Below are 21862 nucleotides of genomic sequence, written 5' to 3' on the forward strand. Positions count from 1 at the left end.
CGTGCGTTGATGTTGCGTAACATGGTCATGAAGAGGATGCGTGCGCTGAGGTAACTCGGTCAAGGTCGAAGTATGAGTGGAGAGGGTTGCTTCAAAAGTGCCGAGTTAATGACATGCGTTGCCCAGGCAAAGAGTGTGCTGTCATTGTGCTCTTTGGTGGTATAGATCTCTGTAGTGGGCTGGAGCTGGCCTTTCGTGCGTTCCACTCTAGTGGCAGTGCACACTAGGGCTGAATCTTCTGAGAAAGACACACGGAAGTTCCTGAGGTCGCGGCAAGTCAGCGTCAATGAACGTCCAATACGAGAACATCCAGACGTACAGGACGCAGCCCTCCCATTTCCCTACGCTTCTGCTGGAGAGTGAGTCAACGAACCACACTCCGCTGAGCCCGCTGCATTGTTCGGTGCCGATGTCACATATTCGCGTAAGCAGGAACGACCCAACTTCGTCAGCCAATAGCTGAGACAACTGAGCTATCGATGCAATGCCCAGGGTCGCTTGCGGGAGGTGGGCTATCAACATGGACGGCGAGATGAACGTAAACCGCAGCGTTTGCCTATCGAGCCCGGCTACCGATCAGGATACTGTGAGGCCGTGAGTTCTCGAAACACCCACTGATTGTCAATCCGAATCCTGGCCTCCCCTCCTACTGGCTTGGGCTTGTTATCCGTGATCAGCTTCACAAACTCCTCCCCGCTCCCCGCCATCGCTTCGAAGTGCATCTTTGCCGGCAGCCCCGCGCGGCGAAGGGCACCCACGATGCGGTGGAACTCGGCGCGTACACGGTTGCAGAACACCTCGTATTGAAGGAGGTCGATGATTGGCTGCAGTATTGGCGGTGTCTGGATCGCGCCGGGGTGGCCGGGCATGCGAAAGGAGCCAGTGCGCTTGATACGCTCGGATCTTATGTAGTGGTGCACACGGAGAAGGAGGATCCGGAGAGCGGCAACGATGAGATCGCACGTCGCTGCCTCGGTGCTCGAAGATGGTGCATCCTGCTCACTGTTGCTATCGACCTGCATGCAATCAGTATGATTGTAATAGCACAATTGCGAGCATACACACTAGCTGAATGATTAGCTCAGTTCCGAGAGCAGCCTTGACGACTATTGACCGCTCGGACACCCGTGCAGTTGCTGTCGGTAGATTGCCTGCCTCCTTGATGAGGGCGGAGAATACCTCCTGTTCCACAACCTCTATCTGTGCTGCACGCAATGACTCCTCTAGCGTCGTCTCTTCCACTAAGCAAATGGTGTTAGCAACCAAATGCTGCGATCCATCATCATTGGTCCTCCTCAATGAAGCCCGCAAACGGGTGTTCTGCCGTAACGGAAACTCTATTCTGTTTTCCTCCGTATCCAGAATGGGCATTCGACCAATGGCTCGTCGCCGGAAGACGGCAGGCGCTGTATACCGACGTAAGCATCACCCTTACGCGATGTAAATTCCACGCACCCTCTTCCAGGCCGAAAGACACGAGGAAATCCTTGGACGTTTTGTCTGCACCCTTCCCAGTTGCGGACCCCAAGGGAAGGGGTGCAGGCACTAGACCCCAATTTCCTCGTCTAATGCGCAGGGCGTCAAGCCAATGCCTCTCGCTTCTGCCCTGCCGACTTCCATGTTCTCGGCCGCGGATTTGAAGAGGTCGGAAGCTCTGCGTAACGCCTTGTCTTTGCCGCCGACGACCAGCTGAGTATTGAAGGCGCGTACGGACAGTATGGGCGGCGGTTTCGTAACTACAGTAGCGGTTAGGTTCGATGGCGGTGGCGGTGGTGCCGGCTGAGAACTGGGTGTCGATTGAGAAAGCAGCTGAGTAATGGATGGTGCCTGTGAAGGCCCTGCAGCTGAGAGAAGCATTGATAGCAGGTCCCTGGCCTGCGTCATCTCGCCGAGGGCGATGCTGCATTCAATGAATCGGCCTGACCGCGTCAGATGCTGGCCGGCCACTTACTGGAGATGAGGGAGCAAGTCCACGCGCATCTTGTAGAGCTCCTCCGTCGTCATAGGCGGCCGTGGGCCCTGGAAGTCATCCAGCCTGTCTTCGGCCACATCCTCTGCGGGAGCACCGGGGGCAGCTGGCTTGCCGGGAGCATCCCTCTTGTAATCGAAGTAGTCGACGCCGCGCTCGACGAAGATCCTACGCAAGTTTTCGCCAACTTGTGCGGTCGCGTCTTCGTTTCTGGAGAAGGTTAGCGCGTGGCTGTAACGCAGCCGGGATGAACGCACGGCTCGTATATATGCTGCCCGTCCGCGGTGATGTCGAGCAGGACGGGGATAGGGTTGCCGTCGTCGTCCTTGTGCGGCCGCTCGAGCGAGAGCTTGATTTTCTTCCACGGAGGCTCGTGCATGGCGGTGCGGGGAGGCGTCTGCGGACGGAGGCGAGCAGCTGGACGCGTGCTGGGTAATGGATGGGCAAGGACCTGTAAGGACGCGCCGTCGCTGACCGGGACTGACCAACGCGAGAGACCGCGAACGCCCCACGTGACCGGCAGGCTCTCGGGCCGTTTCGCAGTCGCGCTGATTGGCTGGCGGCGGGGCGCCTTCTTTAAGTAGCGTTCCCAGTGAAGCCTGCTTTCCCCAGACCCGCTCCTCACAGGCCCGTCCTCCGTCCGCCGGCTTATAGGCCCCCTCCATCCCAGTCCTGGGCATCCCCTCTCCACCCGTCCATGCCCTGCGAGCTCCCCCGGCTATGCCCAAGAACGCCTCCCGCATGACTCCGGATAGTGGCACCCCCGGGCCCTCCAACGGCGTGAGGAGAAAATCCGAGGAGGAGGATGTGCGCCTTAGCAAAAAGCCGCGCACTCGGGTTAGGTCGGTCCTTGCTCGCGTCGGAGGTACGTTCACGGCTGAACATACAGATACAGCTATTCTTGCGGCGAGTGTCACCGCCGCAAACAAAAGGTCGGTTTATCCTCTCGTGATACCCGTTAGGGCACTAACCATGTTGTGCCCGCTTCAGTGCGACAGGCAGATTCCTTGTTCGCATGTAAGTATGGCATTTCTCTCGCCGTGATCATGCTTAATGGAGACAACGTCACTCTCAGTGTATAGCCCGCAAGGTCCCAGAACTATGCAAGGCATATACCCCGGGCAAGACCGATCAGGACATCCATGTCCGTCTGGCCCGCCTTGAACACATAGTAGAGGCTGCCCTGCCGCAATACTGGAGCCACAGTCCCAGCACCCCAGACTTCTTCAGTGAGCGGAGGCGTTCGTCTTCCCCCATGGAAGATGGCAACAGGTCCCAGGCTGAGGAGGAGGACCCTTGCGGCGGGATGTTCGAGAGCGGTCGTTGGTTTGGCAAGAGCGCTTCAGGAAGCGTCGCTGCGCCCGTCGTGCTGGAGCAGGTATGCGCATCCTGTGCATCATCTCACCCTGTCGCTTACCCTTGCGAAGCTGCAATACGTGGAGAAGCTATCAGCTGGAGACACGCTACAAGCGTCTCAGCTGCCAGCTGACATCTTTCAGCCAGACTCCAAACTGCTGGCCACACTCGAGCCCCAGAACGCCGCAGACAAGCTCAAGCTATTGATATCCGACTATGGCTTCTCGCCCACGAGAGTTCCAGAACTCATCAACGAGCTCCCCCCGCGCCATCTATCCGACCGTTTGGTCGACTACTACTTCAGCGCTATGTACGTTTACGTGCTTTCGGGCCATCCCCCCCTGCTGACTGTCCGGCATGTAGTAACTGGACTCGCTATCCGATTCCTGAGCGAGACTTCCGCACGGCTTACTCGGCCATATGCGCTGAGGGTATGATGCCCAACCCTAACAACCTACGGTTTCTCCCGCTGTTATTCGTGGTTCTCTCCATTGCCATCCGATTGGCTCCTGAACATATTGGAGGCGACGAGCGCTCGCGCAAGCTGACGTCCTCACGATACTATTGGTCCTGTGAGCAGGAACGATGCGCTGGCGTCCATGTCGACTGACCGTGTTGCAGCACGCCGCGCCTTGATCATCACAGCGGCTATCCAGCCGGACTGCTTCGAGATGGTGCTGACTCGCATGCTGGTAGGTACACTTTTCCGTATATCGCGCATTTGACTCATCGTGCACGACACAGAGCGCCCGGTTCCTCATTCTCGATCGTAGAATGACCGAGTCTTGGAACCAACTTGGCGCTGCCGTGAGGACCGCACAGGCTCTTGGATTGCATCGAGACGGTGCTGACATGGTGTGTACTATCTGGCAAACTCACTGACCGGGCCGCATCTTACTGTTTTCACTGCTTGATCAGGGCATGGACCTCGTGCAAGTGGAGAAGCGCCGACGGATATGGTGAGTTGTCGTCGTCATGTAGTCGAAAGTTTGCTGAACATATATGAAGGTCTCATCTGTATCATGCCGACCGGTCGATAGCTCTGGTCCTTGGTAGGCCTATAGCGATTCAAGACGTGTACACCTCAACACATTCCCCTTCGAATGTCGATGACTTCGTTACGTCAGATTTGCGGAAGCCTCTGCCTCTCACTACTCCCACCCCGTCTACCTTCATGATCCTACGGCACCACCTCGCTGGTATCATGGGCCGCATGTCACATCACTTCCAGCAAGTGCGCACCGCGCACCATTACTCTGACGTCCTCGCCTTGGACGACGAGCTGCTAAAATTCATGCAGACACTCCCACCTCACTACGCTATCGAGCCCGACACCTCCCTCGATCAGTCACATCCATACATCCCTATTCATCGCTTCCTGCTCGTGACGGAGATTCTCTTCGTGCGGATCACCCTGAACCGGCCATACCTCTTACGCCGGCTAGGCTCGGATCGGTACTTACGCTCACGGAAAGCCTGCTTCGAGTCAGCCTTGACGGACTATAGGATACGCCGGGCGTTTTTGGCCACCACCACCAAGGAAGCTCGGGACCCTATAGCCAGTGCCTATAGGGAGTTCCAATCGGCCATGATCAGCGGGATATACCTCGTCCTCTACCCGAGAGGGAACGACGCCGATAGCATGCACGCGGTCCTAGACAGCTTCCTTGAGGGCCGTGAAGGGAAATGCAAAGAGCAGGACGAGACCACTCGGCGGGAAGTGAATATCATTCAGTTCCTAAAGAGTCGGTCGACGCAGATGGCCGAGGCGGGTGCGCACTCTCAACAGCTTGGCGACTCCCCTTCGAGCTCGAAGAAGCCGAATATGACCCTCAACCTTCGGGAATACCTGCAAAAGCCCGCTGCGCATACCACGGCTTCGTCCGTCTCTGGGCCTACTCTCTCTTCTATCACATCGCATCCCATGGGTTCACACTCACTCGCCAACCCGTTCATGTCATCGAGCCATGCCACCGCGATCCCGTCTCACATGCAACACATTGAAGGGGGCTCTGGCTCACAGTCTGGGACCGGTAGTCCTCCGGGAGACGTGGACTCAGAATCTACTGCGCAAACGTTGCTCGATCAGTGGTGTAACATTTTCAGCGGCGGACCGACGGACGACTCAACGGGTGCTTCGGCTCGGCTGCCCTGGGGCACACCGGGGCTGACCGACCTGTCGGGGTGGCCGTTGCCTACGACGCCGAACATGGGCACCGAGCCTCTCCCTGGTCTCGATGGATCAGACTGGAGCTATTGGGAATCGTTGGTGAACCAGATCCGGAGTAGTCCCGTGCTCTGAGGCGTAGAGTGGTTGCGCGTCGAGTCAACGTTGTAGCATGCTGAACCTTTGTACTTTGATTATCTATGTGCTATAGCCATAGAGTGACATGCTATCGACTGTTCTGTATCGTCTCCGTAGTGTATACTAGCTTACGTACTAATGAGGACCTGCGTAATCCCTCGAGAGCCAATGCATGTCCATTGACCGCCACGAACGACCGGTAGCCTCGAGGCTGGCGCCGGTGGCTGCGACCTGCGAGCCATTTGATCCGTCAGTGCGGGTGTTTCTCAGCCACATGTTTGCACCCTGACCACGACCTCCACGACCACGATCCACTCCCAACCCTATTTGTCACCCAGTCGTGCCCTTACAAGGTATCTGCAGCTGTTGCCATATTTGTGCTTCAGCACTTTCCTCATTCGACATCGCTCGTAGGATGGGCAAGCGATCCAGGACCGAAACACATCTCGCTCCGGAAAACGAGCCCCTGGCGAAGAAGTCTCGTACACAAACCCCACCCTCTCTCACAGCACCGACCAGACCAGGGTCGACGAGGATCCTCTCATGGAACGTCGAGACCCCTGTCCCATTCCTCGACCTCACCCCTCGAAAGGCGGGACCCTCTACAGTGAAGCCTGCAAGTAACCTATCTCTGCTCCGCGATCTAATCGCGAGACATGAGTACCCGGATTTTGTCTGCCTGCAAGAGGTCCGTGCCCGGCACACGGACAAAGAGTGGATCGCGTCCCTGAAGAATGCGCCCAATGGGAACGACGACAGGCCACAGTACACAACGTTCACGTCGCTCAACCGCGCACCCCGGGGCAACGACACTTCGGAGTCGTCACGTACGCCAAGAACCCGACGACATCGCTGTCGCACGAGAGGTCGAGTGGGATGCGGAAGGACGCGTCATGATCTGGAGATGAAGAGCGGCTGGGCGCTGGTGAACGTGTACGCCCTCAACGGGAGCGAGTACATGTGGAGGGACGCGACGGGACAGAGCCCGCCGAAGACGCGCAACGAGCGGAAACGCGAGTTCAACCAGCTGCTCCTGGAGGAGTGCCGGTCGATGCAGGTGCGGGGCCTCCGGCTCGTGCTCGTGGGCGACTTCAACATCTCCCTCACGAAGCGCGACTGCGTCCCCCGGTTGCGCACAGAGTACCCGCACTCCCTCGCGCGGAAGGAGTTCATGGACAACTTCATCGCGGGCCTAGACGTCGTGGACGTGTACCGCGTCCTGCACGGGCACCGGCCGGCGTTCAGCTGGTTCGCGAAGGGCAAGCCGCAAGGGTCGGACGCTGCACGGGTAGACTACGCGCTCGTCGAGCGATGCATCGCTAGTCGCGTCGCAGAGTCGATGTACCTGGAGGATCCTCAGGAGCGCGCGCACAGCGACCATGCGCCGTTCGTCCTCGCGTTGAAGGACATGGACAGCCTGCCACCTCCCCCATCACAACCTGAATCTCCACCACAGGAAACGCAGGCTCCTCTTCCACGTGCCGAAGCTGTGCCCCAACAGCAGAAAGAACCCCCTCCACCCATGAATAGCTTGGCCCCGCCGCCCACGACTTCGAGTTCGGATGAGCAGTCGCAGCCCGCTTCCGATTCAGCCATCGATCCGTCCTTGGAGATGGACCCTCAAGCGTTTGGTCTCCTAGTGGAACAGGCTGTAGCTGCGTCTACCGCTGCTCCGTCTTGAAGTTCATGAACGAGTCGTTGCCTGTAATTCTACTTGCCGCACACAAAGCTCACTATTACTCGCGGCTGTACAGTCTTAACTTATAGTACTTATGTTGTCGTCGTCGCTTTGCACGCGTTGTCTTCTGTAGACTGTGTACCACGACCATCGAATCGCACATCGATTCACTGTCTCTTATACAAGTGTTACAGTAATCAGAGCTGAGGGGCAATGCCCACAGCGACGAGCATGAGGTAGAGCCATGCAGGTCCCACAGCGACCGAGATGCCAAGGGCACCAGCATTCGCCAACTTTGAGTCGCCCAGTCCATCCGCAGTAGTGGTCTCTGCACCAGAGGCTGACGCTGAGGCCGAAGCGTGTGCCGAGTCGGTATTCGCGTCTCGCGCAGCCTCCGTAGGCATGCTGAGGGTCGGATCGGGCGACCCGGTGTCGGTAGCGCGAGGGTGATCAGAACGGGTGGACATGGAGTCGGTGGCCTTCGAGCTGTGCTGCTTGACCATGCGAGACGATGTCATGAAGGAGTCCGTAGTGGAGTCTTGGTCGTCGCTGCGGTCGTCGTCCGAGTTGGAGCCCAAGCGTCCTTGCTCTGAGGGTCTGGAGTCTGTGTGGCATGCATGTGGTGGAACGTCTTGGTACTTGTAAACGTGCGAGAATTGCCGTCGTCCGGGTCGTCCGCAGAGTTGCCAGAGTCACCAGAACCATCGGAGTCGTTTGAGTCGCTAGAGTCGCCAGGGCCGTCACTGTCAGAGCCATCCCTACCAGAGTCATCAGCTGAACCTTCGTCGCCCTCCGAGTTGCCATCATCTTTGGAAGACTTGTGGTTCGATGAGTCGGTGTCTCGAGCATCGTCACCGTCATCGTCATCCCCAGAATCGTCGTCGTCATCGTCGCCATCATCGTCATCATCGTCGTCGTCGTCGTCGCCGTCGTCCCCACCATCTTCGTCCTGATCACCGGAGTCGTCCTGACCGCCTGTAGCATCTCTCTGGCTGTTGCCATCACTAGCTTGGGCCACGTTCTTGACAGCGGGAATAGCAGACTGGTCTGATTGGCTAGCCGTAGTCCCAACAGTCGAGGCAGACCACTGTGTGCCAGAGGTGACATTGGCAGAGATTGACGCTGTGGTCGTGGTGTTCGACGAAGCGAGCGCGCCGTCACCCCAAGGAATCTGATCACCGTTGGGCTGCTGAGAGTGCTCCGGAGAAACGCTCGTGTTCGACGAAGACGCGATCTGCGAAAACGTCGAATGCCAGAAGATTGAGGAAGATCCCGTCTGTTACTCACCGTAAATCGAGTAGTCCACTGCGAGTCAGACTCGTTGCCGCCATTCGTGAACTGGGAGCAATGTGAGCTCACGAGTAACATAAAGCGTTCTACCGTACCTGGTAGAAGTAGATCGCAGAATACGGGTCAACTTCAGGACAAGTCCAGTTGTACGGCGAGAGGCTAGTATCGGTACCGTCCAGCGCCGAGGCAACGTTGGTCACCGTAGACATGTTGTCATTGGAGCCCGACATCAAGTCTTCTCCGAAGTGAGGGACGTCCCAGAAATGAGCTGCAAGAGACTTTGCGTACCTATCGACATGTTCTTCCACGTCCCACTCGTGTCAGCATCCCATTCCAAGGTGCAATTGGAACCAGCGATGAACGACTGATTAGGACCCGGAGCTGTAGGATTCACGTCGGCGAGCGCAAGACTTGCCAAGGAGGCGGAGACGGCGAGCGCAGCAAGAGACATGTTGAATGGAAGCACGGACAAGCGATAGGTGCGAAGGAGGATAGTGACAGCAGCAGACGGCCAGCGACTGAGAAAGCAGGAGTGGTACCAGACCGTAGAAAGCAGAGGAGAGTTGTGAAGAGCCGTCCATGCAACGTTCGCGCATTATATAGCAGACTGGAGGCAGCCTCCGTGGCTGACATGGACATGGCGGTCAGCAGCCAAACGGGCGATGCACTGCAGCGCGTCTGCCTCCTCGATCGACGCGTCCGGAAATGGCGCCGCACGTGGGCCGCGTGACCGCGCGCCCTCCCACCCGGCGCAGTGCAAGTGACACCGTGTTTGGTCTCTTCAGGCCCGCACCACCATGCAAACGATCAACAGATTCCTCTATGGGCCAACTCCGGAAGAGCGAGTGAAACAGTGGCAGGCAAAGCTGCGCCAGGAGCAGCGTGTCCTCGACAGGGAGATCAGGCAGGTTCGATCCTTATGACCACCGCTCCGTGCGACCGCTGACATTCGGCGCAGCTCGATGCCGCCACAAACAAGGCTAGGACAACGGTCAAGCAGCTGGCCGCGAAGGGTGACGTGAAGTCCGCGCGAATACTGGCAAAGGAAGTCGTTCGCAGCAATAAGCAGAAGGATCGCCTGTCGGTTAGCAAAGCGAGACTAGGGTCAATCAATAACCAGCTCACGCAACAGATGGGTACGTGCAGCTATCCCGTGTACAGCGAATATGTAGCTAACGCATGCTTGACATGAAGCCATGATCAAGGTCACTGGCTCACTGCAGAAGTCAACCGAGATTATGAAGCTCTCGAATACCCTGATCAAGCTACCACAAATTAGCCAAACAATGCGCGAGATGAGCATGGAAATGACGAAGGTCGGTCCTAGTGTTCCCGCTCTATCCTCCAAAGGCTGACTCCCTCGTCCTGCACCCTGAAGGCCGGGATAATGGAGGAGATGCTAGATGATACCCTAGAGATGGACGACGATGAGGAGCTTGAAGAGGAGGCCGACGAGGAAGTTGACAAGGTCCTGTTCGATTTGACGAATGGCAAGCTCGGTCAGGCAGGTACCGTGCAGACTGAAGTTCCTGTGAGATTATCTCCCGCTTACGTGTGTGATGCTGCTAACACCGTCCAGTCTGCGCAGGAACAGGTGGACGAAGAAGCGACGGAGAGAGCACTGGAGGAGTATCGGCAGCAGCTCAACGGCTTGTTGAGCGGGTAGAATTCTTGCGGACTCTGGCTTTGTATCATGACCATTTATCGTACCTTTCATGCTTGACTTGAGGACATTTGTGGCGTTGTCAATGTATATTACTCTACTAATACCACTTGCGCGCGAATGCATGCATCTTGTGCAAATGAGGCAGCAAATCTGACAGCAGTTGCGATCATTGCAATGCATTGACTCCATCATTGAGTTTAGTGACTCTCACTGGGCGGTCACTCCGGTTAGCGAGGGACCATAAGTGGTCAGGCAATATGCGCGGTTCTCAATGTCGGGCGAGTCGGGCAAGAGCGGCCCTCGGTGTCTACATCATGGATCACGTGCACCGTGTTTTTCGACTTGCTTTCGGGCCCGTTTCGGCCTCTACGGTCCTTAACACCTCCCCTCTCGACTCCCCTCCCCCACCTGTAAAATGTTGGCCTCCCGGACTCTCGCTCGTGGTGCGCGGGTCGCAGCACCAAGCTCGCAGGTATGTAGAAGAGCGGGTAAGGCGGAGTCGTGACCGGCTAACTTGAGACGCGCGCAATAACCAGCCTTTCCGCCGGTACGCCTCCGCTTCACCAACGGCCGCGTTTGCTGGCCAGAAGGGGAGCAATGTGAGCCTCGGGTACAAACCTCTGTAGCTTTACCCCTCTAACATCCTACGCAGGGCAAGTACGCCGTGACACTTATTCCGGGAGACGGTACGTCGTTGCAACGTCATACTCCTGCCCGGGACCTAATGGGTTGCACGCAGGTATTGGCCCTGAAATCAGCCAGTCCGTGAAGGAGATCTACTCGGCTGCCAAGGTGCGTTGTACTGCACCTTCGTCTGTCGAATCACCGTGTTCAGCATTCATTATAAGGTCCCCATTGAGTGGGAGGAGGTCAGCGTCACACCAATCCTGAAGGGAGGGAAGACCGTTATCCCGGATGCGGCCATTCACTCTGTGAGGAAGAACACGGTGGCTTTGAAGGGTACGCAATTGGAACAGTCTCCCAGTATCACGACGAGAGCTCACAGTTTGTTCAGGACCCCTGGCTACGCCGAGTATGTGCCCGCCTTGCTACACGACCTAGAGTGGCGCTGAACCACTTCGCAGTCGGCAAGGGTCACGTCTCCCTGAACTTGACGCTGCGCCGGACGTTCAACCTCTTCGCGAATGTCCGTCCCTGTGTGTCCATCAAGGGCTTCAAGACACCTTACGACGATGTGAACACGGTTCTCATTCGTGAGAACACCGAGGGCGAGTACTCAGGCATTGAGCATGAAGTATGTTTGCGCTCCCTTCGGAAGGAATAGCTTCTAAGCAAGCGCACAGATCGTAGACGGCGTTGTCCAGTCTATCAAGCTCATTACATGGGATGCTTCTGAGCGTGTTGCTCGTTACGCATTCGACTACGCGCAGTCGCAAGGCCGCCACCGTGTCACAGCTGTGCACAAGGCGAACATCATGTATGTCAACCCCGCGCGATCTATTTTGGTCATAAGCGCGATACTGAGGTTTCATCCACAGGAAGATGTCTGACGGCATGTTCTTGTCTGCTTGCCGACAGGTAGCCAAGGACTTCCCGAACATCGAGTACGACGAGGACTTGTTGGACCGTGTCTGCCTGCAGGTGTTTAGCTTGACTTGAGGCAGCCTCGACCGCATACTGACGTAAAATACAGATCGTTCAAAACCCGAAGCCGTACGCCGACCGGGTCATGGTAATGCCCAACTTGTACGGTGATATTCTGTCGGACATGTGCGCAGGCCTCATTGGTGGTCTTGGCTTGACGCCCTCCGGCAACATTGGCCGTGTACGTGGTCTTGACTTTCCGATTTCCGTGCCGTTCTGAAGGAAGGTTTCAGGATGCATCGATCTTCGAGGCGGTCCACGGCTCAGCGCCGGACATTGCTGGTACGTCTGCACACGTGCTATAATAGTGGTCCTAGCAGGCTCACGGCCCGCAGGCAAGGGATTGGCGAATCCCACCGCGCTTCTGTTGTCGTCACTAATGATGCTTCGGTGCGTTCTCGGGCTGTCGCTGCTTCTCCCGCGTCGTCTAACTGGCTTTACCTCTGCAGGCACATGAGTTGGACCAGTATGCCTCGAAGATCGAGAAGGCGGCGCTTTCTGTACGTCGTTATTGTTCTGTTCAGGCACGCAGCTCATTGTCACCGTGTCTAGACGATTGCGGAGGGGAAGTCGATCACTGGTGACCTCGGAGGCAAGGCGACCACGCAGGAATACACTGCTGCCATCATCGACAAACTTGCGAAGGCGTAATAGAGCCTGGCATGGTAGTGTACCTAGAGTACCGCAGGACAGTCCATAATGCTATATATTCCCTCACGGTTGCACCATCTGTGGGTGAATTCTCGGACAATTGAGGCTGTGGTCGCGTAGACATGCCTGCAGGATCAGACATCTATCTGTTGTGTTTGGTCGGGAAATTGCAATAGCAATGCGCTAGGCTGGGGGTGCTCGACTCCGGCGCAGCGGAAAGGCGTGGGAAAATCCTGTGCTACCCCGCCTGGGTGATATACCCGGTCGCGCTCGCTGCCCACTGCTCTCTTGCGACGATAAGCTCATTCCTGCCAGCTTTTTTGCCCTTCCCCGCCTACCCAGGCAACCACTCCCATAATAATCCCACTCGCCCTGCAGGGCAAAGCCCCACGTCTTGTTTCACCAACTTTGGTGCGTTTGACCAGGAGTGTACGTGACGACTGTCCTGACAACGTGTACGCAGTATCACAGTTACGCCAGAAACACGAAAAGCCCCAAAACAGTTCATAACACCTTAAGCAAGGACCACACAGCAAATACATCACGAACGACATGACCGACGAAGCCGCTCCTTCCTCCCAGCAGAACGCGTCCAAGAAGGACGAGAAGAAGCCTTCACCCGGCGGTGGTGGCCAGAACAGTGGCGGTAGGAAGCGCAACGCTTCGCGTACGGCCTCTGTGAGTGCCGTCAACGCGAACGCGAACGCCCCGAGGCCGTCGTCCAGGACCAGCAACAAGAGTGCCAACAAGAAAGGCCCATCGAATGCCCCCACGGGCACCGACTCCGGCTCGGAGTCGAAGAAGACTGAGCAACGTGGCAAGTCTCAAGGTGGTAGCAATGCGCGCTCCAATGGACACCGCAAAGGGCAGTCAACTGCTCAGAGTCGCCAGGGAGGCAACAGGCCCAGGGACAACGTCCCTCAGCCCAAGCAGCAGTCTCACTCTCCTGCTCCCCCCACCGTCGCGGACAACAGTGACGCCCTGTCGTCTTTGCAGAGGGTCATTGCTGATTTGAAGACGACATCGAACCCTTCCCAGACGCCAAACGCGCACACCTCCAATCTGCCTATCAACGCACCCGTCTTTCAGCCTGGCGCGAGCTCGTTCCCTCCGACCCAGAACGAACAGCCGCCTAGGCACCGCAAGGCAGCGTCGCTGGGCACTGCCGGCAACCCCGGGTACAATCCGTACTCCCCTAACTTGGGCTCCATGATGGAGGACGTCGAGGAAGGTCAGACCAACTTCCCTATGGAAGAAGGAGAGATCCCCGAATCCGCGTATGCGGGCCACCAACGCCGCTCGCTGTCGCAGAGTTTCACCGCTCCCCGCTTTGCGGCGCTTGCTGCCCAGGAGGGAGAGGTAACAGGGCCGACTGGCCGTCCGCAGCTCGCGCCTGGCTTCATGTTTGGTGCTAGGCGACGCCCTAGCCAGAGTGTCAACTCGCCGATGGGACCTCCCATCAACGAGGAGGACGTCGGTTTCCAGTTTCCTCAGCAAACCCAGCAGCAGAACTTCGACATCCCTCCTGGCGAGATGAACCAGAGGAAGAACGAGGGCGGGCCTGAGATTTCAGGTATCATGGCGGAGCAGGTGTGTGCCCCCGGACTATTTCCTTCGTAGCCTTGTGCTCACGATGTTGCAAGCAGATCGCCCTGCAGAACCAGATCGAGGCCCTGCAGCAACAGCAGGCAGCGCTCTACCAGCAACAGCTCGCCTCCAACCAAGTTCTTTCGTTCCAGACTCAGGGTTTGGCACAGGGACGCCCCAATGTTCACCGCCGCGTCCATAGCACTGTGCCTATGGGAATGGGCGGCATGAACCCGTTCGGCGGCCAGCAGGCTGCTATGGGGCAATTCGGAAACCTTGGAAGCCTCGGTATGGGGCTCGATGGTCAGACCTCCGGCGTTCCTCGTGGCCATGGCCGGCGTCACAGCGTAAACGTCCTCAACAAGTCGGGCAGCCCTGGCATGGGAGCTCTAGGCTTTTCTCAGAGCGCGGATGGATTCGACGACGGTTTCACGGCTCCTGCTGGTAACGGCCACGCTCGTAATGATTCGAGCTGGCGCATAAGTACGTTCACTACCCATTATGCAAGGACGCGCTGCTAATGGGATTTGTAGATGGAGGTGTCGGCGGTCTTCAGAACGGCAACAATTTCGCCGCTGACCTCGCACAGGCTCAGGCGCAGCTCAACAGCCTCCAGCAGTTCCGAGCTGCTGCGGGTGGTCATCATCAGAAGATGGCTTCCTTCAGCTTCCCTAACATGCTGCCGAACATGATGGCAGCGAACATGATGGGGCTCGGTTTGGGCGGAATGAACCTTCTTCAACAGCAGCAACAACAGTTCCAATCTCAGCTCCAACAGCAATCCAATCAACCTCAGCGCAAGTCGCTGTTCGCTCCTTATCTCCCTCAGGCCTCACTGCCTCCGCTCCTTGCTGCCGGCAAGCTTGTCGTTGGTATCTTACGAGTCAACAAGCGTAATCGCTCCGATGCGTACGTCGCGACTGAGGTGTTGGACGCCGATATCTATATCTGCGGATCTAAGGACCGTAACCGGGCTCTCGAGGGCGATATCGTTGCCGTTGAGCTGTTGGATGTTGATGAAGTCTGGGGCACGAAGAAGGAGAAGGAGGAGAAGAAGCGCAAGAAAGAAGAGAACTCGGCTTATGACCTGAAGGGTGCGGCTGGACGTAAGAACGACAAAAAGAAAGACGACGTCGAGGTCGAAGGCCAGGGCCTCATGTTGTTCGAGGACGAAGAGTACGTTTCCGTCATACTGGCATGCCACATACACTTACCATTTCGGTAGGGTTACGGACGAGGTGAAGCCACAGTTCGCCGGTCATGTCGTCGCTGTTGTAGAGCGTATGCCTGGTCAACTCTTCTCCGGTACTCTGGGTCTCCTCCGGCCTTCATCGGCCGCCACAAAGGAGAAGCAGGAAGCAGAACGCCGCGAGAGGGAGGGCGACAAGGGCGATGAGCCTCGCCGCCAGATCGAGAGGCCCAAGATTGTCTGGTTCAAGCCTACCGACAAGCGTGTCCCCCTCATCGCCATCCCCACTGAGCAAGCTCCTGCAGACTTCGTACAGAACTCGGAGGCCTATGCCGACAAACTGTTCGTGGCTTGCATCAAGCGACACGTAAGTCACTGTACGCTTCATAACGATCCGCAGGCTAACATGGCACACAGCCCATCAGCTCTCTTCATCCTTTCGGCACTCTCGTCGAGGAGCTCGGGCCCATAGGTGACATTGAGGTCGAGACGAGTGCCCTCCTGAAGGATTGTAACTTCCCCACCGAGGAGTTCAGCGAGAACGTCCTAAAGTGCTTGCCTCCTATGCCGTGGAGGTACGCAGAAACATAATTCCCCCGAGATGTATCGACTGATGACGCTCTTCCAGTATTCCTGACCATGAACTGGAAACTCGCAAGGACTTGCGCAACGAGCGAGTCTTCACGATTGATCCTGAGACTGCTAAGGATCTGGATGATGCTTTGTCTGTGAAGGCGAACGAGGATGGCACCTTCGAGATTGGTGTGCACGTCGCTGACGTTTCGCACTTCGTCAAGCCCAACTCTGCTCTGGACCGTGACGCCCGCAAGCGTGCTACCAGTGTTTACCTGATGCAGCGCGCAGTCCCAATGCTCCCGCCCGCTCTGAGCGAGCAGCTATGCAGTCTCACCCCGGGCCAGGACCGCCTGGCGTTCTCGGTCATCTTCACCATCACTTCAGACGCCAAGGTGGTACAGAAGTGGTTCGGCAAGACTATCATCAAGTGAGTCGTTGAATGCATTACCAGCGGACTCGTCTCATCTCATATTTTTCCCTTGATAGGTCGTCTGCGAAGCTTAGTTACAACGACGCTGCGGCCATGCTCGAAGGAAAGACACCCGAATTCGAGCGTGCTCCCGAGCAGACCGTCGCCGACTATGCGCAGGATCTCAAGGTGCTCAACGACCTCGCTCATCAGCTCCGCGAACGTCGCTACAAGAGCGGCTGCATCAGGACGGAGTCACTGAAGCTTACCTTCAAGCTCGACGAGGACGGTATGCCCGTCGATTGTACTCAGTATGAGCGTGGCGACGCCCATCATCTCGTCGAGGAGGTTTGTGCTTTAGCTGAGAGCACGGTGACAAGCTACTGACCCATGGTTTGCGATAGTTCATGCTCCTCACCAATACCGCGGTCGCTCAGCAAGTTGCTGTGCACTTCACTGAGCAGGCTCTCTTGCGTCGTCACGACGCGCCAATTGAACGTAGGCTTGTGAGTAGTTGTGAAATGGCATTTGATGCCGTGAACTTATGCCGTTGCAGACTGCCTTCGTTGAGCGCGCAGCTCGCATGGGTCTCAAGATGGATGTATCTACTCCTGCTGCGCTTATGAGGTCCCTGGAGACGATTGCCGATCCCACTGCTCGCAAGACTTTGGAGCTTTACTTAAGAAAGGCGTCCTCTCCGGCCAAGTACTTCTGCGCTGGAATGCTCGACATCGCTAAATACGGCCACTATGCTCTCAACATCCCCCTGTATACTCACTTCACTTCCCCGATCCGTCGGTATGCGGACATCCTTGTCCATCGTCAGTTGGACTCCATCCTCCAGGGTGGCTCGGAACCGAAGTTCACCATGGACCGCGACGCCGTTGCGAAGGTCGCTCAGCAATGTAACATGTAAGCACGTTCCTTACCATACTTTTTCGTGTACTCACTGTTTGGCGACATATAGCAAGCGGGATTCTGCCAAGCTAGCGCAAGAACAGTCGACGCACCTGTACCTCTGCATCTTGATTCATGACTTGACTCAGCGTTATGGACCGGTCATCCGTGAAGCGAAGGTTGTGGGGGTACTTGAAGCCGCCTTCGACGTTCTTGTACCTGAGTTCGGTATCGAGAAGAGGGTACACGTTGACCAGATGCCCATCGACGTGAGTACACCGGACAGTTATCGCGTGTCGCATTGCTCACCAGAGACGCCCATCTAGAACCACGTCTACGACGAACACACGCACACGCTGCAGATCTACTGGTCTAATCGTGATGTGATCACTTGGTTGGCCGAGAACAGCGACGACGAGCATCTGAAGAAGGTCAAGCAGAACGCGGAGCAGCATGCGCTCAAGATGGAGGTCGCTTCGAGGTCTGTGCACGACGAGAAGGCGCTCTTCGACGAGGACGATGGCGAGGATGAGATCGTCCTCGGGCGTGATGACCGAGAGAAGGACGACGGCGGGATCTCAAAGCAGAGGCTGCTGTCTAAAAGCAGGGCAACTCCGCGTTTCGAGGGTCTGCGTAGCACTCCTTCCGGTCACAAAATCCAGGAGATCAAGGAGCTTCAGACCGTGCCGGTACGTATGGCCGCGACCTTTCCCATATCTCTTGACTCACTGTTCTTGTAGGTCATCGTCACGGCTGACCTCACCAAGAGCCCTCCGGTCATCAAGGTCTACAGCGTCAACCCTTACGCTGACCAGAGGGCTTAGCAGGAGTAAACTGCCTGCGCCCTTGTATTCGTTCTCCGTTCCTTAGTGTTGTAACCGCGCGGGCTCGGCGTGGTTGTATGATGTAGAAGCCCCGATGTTGTTGATGCTGGATGATTTCCTTCATGTCTTCCCATGTCACGTTCTTACGGCTCCGCTCACCTGCAGTTCTGCTGTCCTGCTGTTGTCTGCCGTTGTATTACCGGAGGTTGTGTACGTTTCGGATGTTCCAACGATGCTGATGTTCCTTACCAAATACATGATCATGTCATCTCACAAATGTGTTGTGATTCAGACAGCCTTGGACCGCAAAGTATTGAAGTTATAGTGCATGAAAGAGCTTCATACAATCCCGTAATCACTTCGCAAAACAGTGTATGAATTACAAGGCTAGCCGCTATCGAAGATCCTGTAAGAAGGCGGACAGTCCAGATCCACTGGCAGTAGCCTTCTTCTCCTGCTCCTGCTTCTCGCGATTGCGAGCCAGTAAGCTCTGCAGCCCACTGGAGTTCTTGGTCCGTGTTTTCGAGCGTGCTGGATTCGAAGACGCGGTGGGTGAAGAAGTCGTCGTGCCAGTTTTACGTTCGGCGGCGCTTTCGGGAAGGATGGGTAACATAGTGGACGCCCTGGGCGGTCCGGCCTTAGTCTGGGATTCACGGCTGTCTACTGGCCTCGGTCCTGCAGGCTTGGGCCCAGTCCGTGCATGTGCATCTTCTCCCGACTTTGATGCGTCGGTGTTGGTAGTGGAAGCAGTACCAGCATTCGGGGCCACTGTCTTCCTTCGTTTCCTCGGTGGTAGGAATGAAGGCGCACCGTCCTGCTCGATAGGCAGCTCTTCACGATGGCCACACACCCCACACGATATGTGCAGGAATCTGTTGGGCGGTGTCTCGGCCTTGAGGCTCACGCGCCTCTGCTCCCCATTGGAGCGCACAGACCTGTACTCGCCACCCCCGTCAAGGTATCCTGCGCCGCATGCTGGGCAATGCGTAGTCCGCAAGGTCGGGTCGGTCGGATGTAGTCTGCGCGCACGCGAGGCATGAAGGGCCGCGAGTCCTGGTGAAACAGCACCGAGGACGTAGGGAATAGCGAGCTGGAATTTTGCGGTTGCCGGGGCCACTGCCTGCATAGGTCGTCGTCGTCGTGCGGGAGAGACAAGGATGGGCCAGAACGGCGAGCGATCAATGGCGGGCGCTTATAATGCGAGCGGTGGCCAAATAGGAAGGTGTTTGAGTTGTCGGTAGGCGGCCATGCGCCTTTTGTTTCATGCCCCATTGTGCTCCCTAGCCGCAGCGGCTAAAATGGGCCCTGAGGCGCACCTCCTATTCATATACCTCCCTCCTCACGACCTTGTGGGCACCCTTCTTCATCTTCGACTTCATCCTCTTTCACAATGCAGACGCAGCGCGCCAAAGCTTCTCGTTCTCCCCCCGCCATTTCCAAGCCAATACCCACCGACGAGTACCGCCCAGTGTCCCCACCCATGACACCTCCGAGACAGCGAGGAGGCTCCATATCTAGCCCGCGCACCTGGCTGTCGCGTACCTCGACGAATAGCTCCTCACACTCCATTCCCTACGCCCCGTCAAAACCCGTCCGCATCTCGGAGCCCAAGTTCCTTAACGGCTTCGACGTGTTCGCCACGCAGCGGAGTGGGTCGTTGGGCACTGGAGCAGTGATTGTCAAGACACCCCAGGAGGCGTTGGCGGGTAGCAGGTGTTTCTCTCCATTCCGCGCTGAGCTGGAACCGGACGAGGACGAAGGATGTGAAGACGAGCAGCGCGAGGATGCTGTGCGGAAACCACCTACCGACCGGAGAGCCCACCGTTGCCTCCGATCCCCGCTGAGTCGCCCATAGCCACTGAGCTTCCGCGGTCGCATACCCCACCGCGGCCGACGCGTCCAGTGCCAGAGTGCCCGCCGGTGTCTCCCTCCGTCTCCGAGTCTTCCTCCACCTCCACGTACGCAGGAAGTTCAGAGTCACCCGTCACACTGACTGCCAGCCCTTTGCGGCCGTCCCTCAAGACGCGCTCTCCGCAGCCTTCGGAATATTTTCCACCTGTTCCCGCTCTTCCAGCGAACCTCAGCGGCTCCCCTCCCCAGCCTCCGTTTGACGCCATCCTACTCTCCCGCCATTGACTGGCCACGTCGAGCCGTCGAGAGTCATTGTCTCCCTCGAGACAAGTACAATGACGCACCGCACAACGCTGAGCACGTTAATGTCACGTCCATCTTTCCTTTCAACATTCCTCAAAGACCTTCTCCCCGCACGCCGGCGTGACTCTGACGCCACCTCGATTTACTCCGAAGTCAGCGAGGCGGATAGTTCATTCAACTCCATCTTCCACCAACATCTCGCCTCGTCTGGCCTGCTCTCTCAGGCAACAACGGCGATGCACGTGTTCTTGGACAGGCCGAGTGCTCCGTGAGTAGTCATATCTCCAGTTGAAATGTACCGCAACTTACACCGTTTCAGGTATGCGCACGTCCTAGCATACCTGCGTTCGCCTCCTTCCACGCCGGAGAACCCCGCCGTCCTTCCGCGGGCAGTACAGTTGACGGGCTCCCACGTCCCGCTTGGAGGCGCTCCTGGAGCTGCGGGATGAAGCGCGTTACCTCGACCTGGACGAGCTGTACAAGCTCTGCAATGACGAGCTCCGGCTACGCCAAGCCCGACCATCACCTGGGCCTCTCGGGCTACACATCGGGGGCTGAGCAGCGCCAGTAGTACCTCCTTGCGTAGTGTCACCACTCTGCGAGACATCGCGGAAGACGAGGCGGGGAGGGCTGCAGAAAGCTCGCGCGACTCGGGCTTTGCAAGCCTGCGGGCGAAGAAGAGCTTCAAAGCAAGCTCGGACGAGTCGGGGACACCGACACCGACACCTGGAGCACAGCGTGGGCGCACTACCACGAGGAAGGATGCTGTCGGGTCACAACGCCCCAAGCCGCAACCCGGATGGATCTGATACACTTGTCAGACACCTGACGCAGAGCGATTATACCATTCCCTACGACACCCTTACTCGTATATATCTGCGGGTCCTGGAGACTGATGCTATTCCGTATTACACTCACTTTCTGTAGCATATTTGACGAAGCTGATGAGCGCCCCGTTGCTAGTAGTCGTTACTCTGGACAGTGCGGTTATCTCGTCTTCCTTGTATCATTGTAGCTCCATATGTTTTGACGTACTCTTGTCCCACGTAATACATAGATGACACGCACAACGAAGGGTGCCTCATCAGTGCTGTAATGTCCATGTCAGCGCAGTATGCTTGCAGATGTTCTCGCGTGGAGATCAGCGTTTCGGGGCCCACAAATCGTACAGCTCCTTGTCGGACGGGTCAAAGCAAGTGACAAGGGCAGGATCTGCACGAATATGATCTTGCGTTGAGTGGTGTCGAAATTGGCCGTCAGCGCAGAAGAGCTCGATAAGGGGATGCTTGAGCGACCGAACAGGGAACGCGAGTTGCTCAGGGTTGTGGATGTAGGTGATGCGTCACCGGAAGCATGCTATGGGAATTAACTGACGAGCGAATGAGTTAGTGCAGAACGAAACGCACCTCGCTTCCCAAAACGTGATCCAGAGGACCGACTGCGCAAGTTGTTGTCCGCTGAAGTTGGTGGCTCACCACCGAAACGTCCTAGACACCGTCTCAGTCGTCTCCTCGAGCATGGCACGATGGAAAGACCACTTACCAGGCGTAGCAGGCAAGCGTGAGGCCAGTTGGGGCTGGGGAATGCAGACATAGCTTAGAGGTCGGGGAGTGGAGTGGAGAAGGGTCTGAGTCTCTGAAGATCTGACCGCCTCCCGCTGATTGACTTTCCGAGTCGGGCCAGGGCTCCTCGATCGCGCCTGTGAC

The 21862-nt window shown here is 57.1% G+C and overlaps 8 protein-coding genes across 8 annotated transcripts; 5 read left to right on the top strand and 3 right to left on the bottom strand.

Moving 5' to 3' along the window:
* Window positions 1-59: 59 nt before the first annotated feature.
* B0H18DRAFT_1080928 (subunit 17 of mediator complex-domain-containing protein) lies at window positions 60-2348 on the bottom strand (the record flags this gene model as incomplete). Its single annotated transcript, XM_048031303.1, has 8 exons — window positions 60-261; window positions 320-556; window positions 616-1016; window positions 1066-1406; window positions 1456-1601; window positions 1664-1786; window positions 1952-2179; window positions 2227-2348. 8 exons carry the CDS (start codon window positions 2346-2348, stop codon window positions 60-62), a joined length of 1800 nt encoding a protein of 599 aa, XP_047900981.1.
* Window positions 2349-2689: 341 nt separating this feature from the next.
* Window positions 2690-7311, top strand: B0H18DRAFT_949598 (uncharacterized protein; the record flags this gene model as incomplete). Its single annotated transcript, XM_048041911.1, has 10 exons — window positions 2690-2834; window positions 2960-2986; window positions 3052-3347; window positions 3397-3635; window positions 3689-3897; window positions 3947-4017; window positions 4070-4180; window positions 4244-4284; window positions 4334-5610; window positions 6017-7311. 10 exons carry the CDS (start codon window positions 2690-2692, stop codon window positions 7309-7311), a joined length of 3711 nt encoding a protein of 1236 aa, XP_047900982.1.
* A 165-nt stretch (window positions 7312-7476) lies between these two features.
* B0H18DRAFT_924720 (uncharacterized protein) lies at window positions 7477-9178 on the bottom strand. Its single transcript, XM_048041612.1, has 4 exons — window positions 8887-9178; window positions 8694-8833; window positions 8596-8646; window positions 7477-8542 (listed from the first exon to the last, which is right to left on the bottom strand). Exons 1-4 carry the CDS (start codon window positions 9047-9049, stop codon window positions 7823-7825), a joined length of 1074 nt encoding a protein of 357 aa, XP_047900983.1. The 5' UTR covers window positions 9050-9178; the 3' UTR covers window positions 7477-7822.
* Window positions 9179-9372: 194 nt separating this feature from the next.
* Window positions 9373-10410, top strand: B0H18DRAFT_965874 (Snf7-domain-containing protein). The gene is made up of 5 exons (XM_048043291.1): window positions 9373-9506; window positions 9557-9734; window positions 9793-9914; window positions 9977-10129; window positions 10178-10410. The coding sequence occupies exons 1-5, from the start codon at window positions 9396-9398 to the stop codon at window positions 10262-10264; spliced, it is 651 nt and encodes a 216-aa protein (XP_047900984.1). The 5' UTR covers window positions 9373-9395; the 3' UTR covers window positions 10265-10410.
* Window positions 10411-10679: 269 nt separating this feature from the next.
* On the top strand, window positions 10680-12520 carry B0H18DRAFT_1205449 (uncharacterized protein; the record flags this gene model as incomplete). Its single annotated transcript, XM_048036130.1, has 13 exons — window positions 10680-10736; window positions 10801-10863; window positions 10917-10950; window positions 11004-11056; window positions 11113-11224; window positions 11280-11297; window positions 11350-11519; window positions 11569-11702; window positions 11764-11866; window positions 11919-12050; window positions 12103-12151; window positions 12205-12369; window positions 12422-12520. 12 exons carry the CDS (start codon window positions 10680-10682, stop codon window positions 12324-12326), a joined length of 1047 nt encoding a protein of 348 aa, XP_047900985.1. The 3' UTR covers window positions 12327-12369; window positions 12422-12520.
* Window positions 12521-12805: 285 nt separating this feature from the next.
* On the top strand, window positions 12806-18280 carry B0H18DRAFT_965883 (uncharacterized protein). The gene is made up of 13 exons (XM_048043292.1): window positions 12806-12931; window positions 12983-14110; window positions 14167-14590; window positions 14641-15283; window positions 15333-15663; window positions 15714-15871; window positions 15925-16299; window positions 16359-16629; window positions 16686-16787; window positions 16838-17193; window positions 17249-17447; window positions 17505-17867; window positions 17919-18280. The coding sequence occupies exons 2-13, from the start codon at window positions 13073-13075 to the stop codon at window positions 18000-18002; spliced, it is 4344 nt and encodes a 1447-aa protein (XP_047900986.1). The 5' UTR covers window positions 12806-12931; window positions 12983-13072; the 3' UTR covers window positions 18003-18280.
* Window positions 18281-19240, bottom strand: B0H18DRAFT_965886 (uncharacterized protein). Its single transcript, XM_048043293.1, has one exon. The coding sequence runs from the start codon at window positions 19126-19128 to the stop codon at window positions 18397-18399; it is 732 nt and encodes a 243-aa protein (XP_047900987.1). The 5' UTR covers window positions 19129-19240; the 3' UTR covers window positions 18281-18396.
* Window positions 19241-21238, top strand: B0H18DRAFT_965888 (uncharacterized protein). Its single transcript, XM_048043294.1, has 6 exons — window positions 19241-19791; window positions 19818-20107; window positions 20161-20424; window positions 20476-20569; window positions 20595-20632; window positions 20719-21238. Exons 1-6 carry the CDS (start codon window positions 19393-19395, stop codon window positions 20963-20965), a joined length of 1332 nt encoding a protein of 443 aa, XP_047900988.1. The 5' UTR covers window positions 19241-19392; the 3' UTR covers window positions 20966-21238.
* Window positions 21239-21862: the final 624 nt, after the last annotated feature.

Source organism: Fomitopsis serialis (assembly GCF_022376445.1).
Source record: "Fomitopsis serialis strain Sig1Antser10 chromosome Unknown B0H18scaffold_1, whole genome shotgun sequence".
NCBI lineage: Eukaryota > Fungi > Basidiomycota > Agaricomycetes > Polyporales > Fomitopsidaceae > Fomitopsis > Fomitopsis serialis.

What these genes read in the sequence shown, in the direction of transcription:
- B0H18DRAFT_965874 (XM_048043291.1), top strand. Translation starts at nt 9,396, where the DNA reads ATGCAAACGATCAACAGATTCCTCTATGGGCCAACTCCGGAAGAGCGA. An exon ending in TCGACAGGGAGATCAGGCAG is followed by an intron (nt 9,507 to 9,556) that starts GTTCGATCCTTA and finishes CATTCGGCGCAG; the next exon opens with CTCGATGCCGCCACAAACAA. An exon ending in CCAGCTCACGCAACAGATGG is followed by an intron (nt 9,735 to 9,792) that starts GTACGTGCAGCT and finishes CTTGACATGAAG; the next exon opens with CCATGATCAAGGTCACTGGC.
- B0H18DRAFT_965886 (XM_048043293.1), bottom strand. Translation starts at nt 19,128, where the DNA reads ATGCAGGCAGTGGCCCCGGCAACCGCAAAATTCCAGCTCGCTATTCCC.
- B0H18DRAFT_924720 (XM_048041612.1), bottom strand. Translation starts at nt 9,049, where the DNA reads ATGTCTCTTGCTGCGCTCGCCGTCTCCGCCTCCTTGGCAAGTCTTGCG. An exon ending in CTGCGATCTACTTCTACCAG is followed by an intron (nt 8,647 to 8,693) that starts GTACGGTAGAAC and finishes CATTGCTCCCAG; the next exon opens with TTCACGAATGGCGGCAACGA. An exon ending in AGTGGACTACTCGATTTACG is followed by an intron (nt 8,543 to 8,595) that starts GTGAGTAACAGA and finishes ACGTTTTCGCAG; the next exon opens with ATCGCGTCTTCGTCGAACAC.
- B0H18DRAFT_965888 (XM_048043294.1), top strand. Translation starts at nt 19,393, where the DNA reads ATGCAGACGCAGCGCGCCAAAGCTTCTCGTTCTCCCCCCGCCATTTCC. An exon ending in ACGAGCAGCGCGAGGATGCT is followed by an intron (nt 19,792 to 19,817) that starts GTGCGGAAACCA and finishes TACCGACCGGAG; the next exon opens with AGCCCACCGTTGCCTCCGAT. An exon ending in TACCTCGACCTGGACGAGCT is followed by an intron (nt 20,633 to 20,718) that starts GTACAAGCTCTG and finishes GGGGCTGAGCAG; the next exon opens with CGCCAGTAGTACCTCCTTGC.
- B0H18DRAFT_965883 (XM_048043292.1), top strand. Translation starts at nt 13,073, where the DNA reads ATGACCGACGAAGCCGCTCCTTCCTCCCAGCAGAACGCGTCCAAGAAG. An exon ending in CAGGTATCATGGCGGAGCAG is followed by an intron (nt 14,111 to 14,166) that starts GTGTGTGCCCCC and finishes TGTTGCAAGCAG; the next exon opens with ATCGCCCTGCAGAACCAGAT. An exon ending in ATGTTGTTCGAGGACGAAGA is followed by an intron (nt 15,284 to 15,332) that starts GTACGTTTCCGT and finishes CCATTTCGGTAG; the next exon opens with GGTTACGGACGAGGTGAAGC.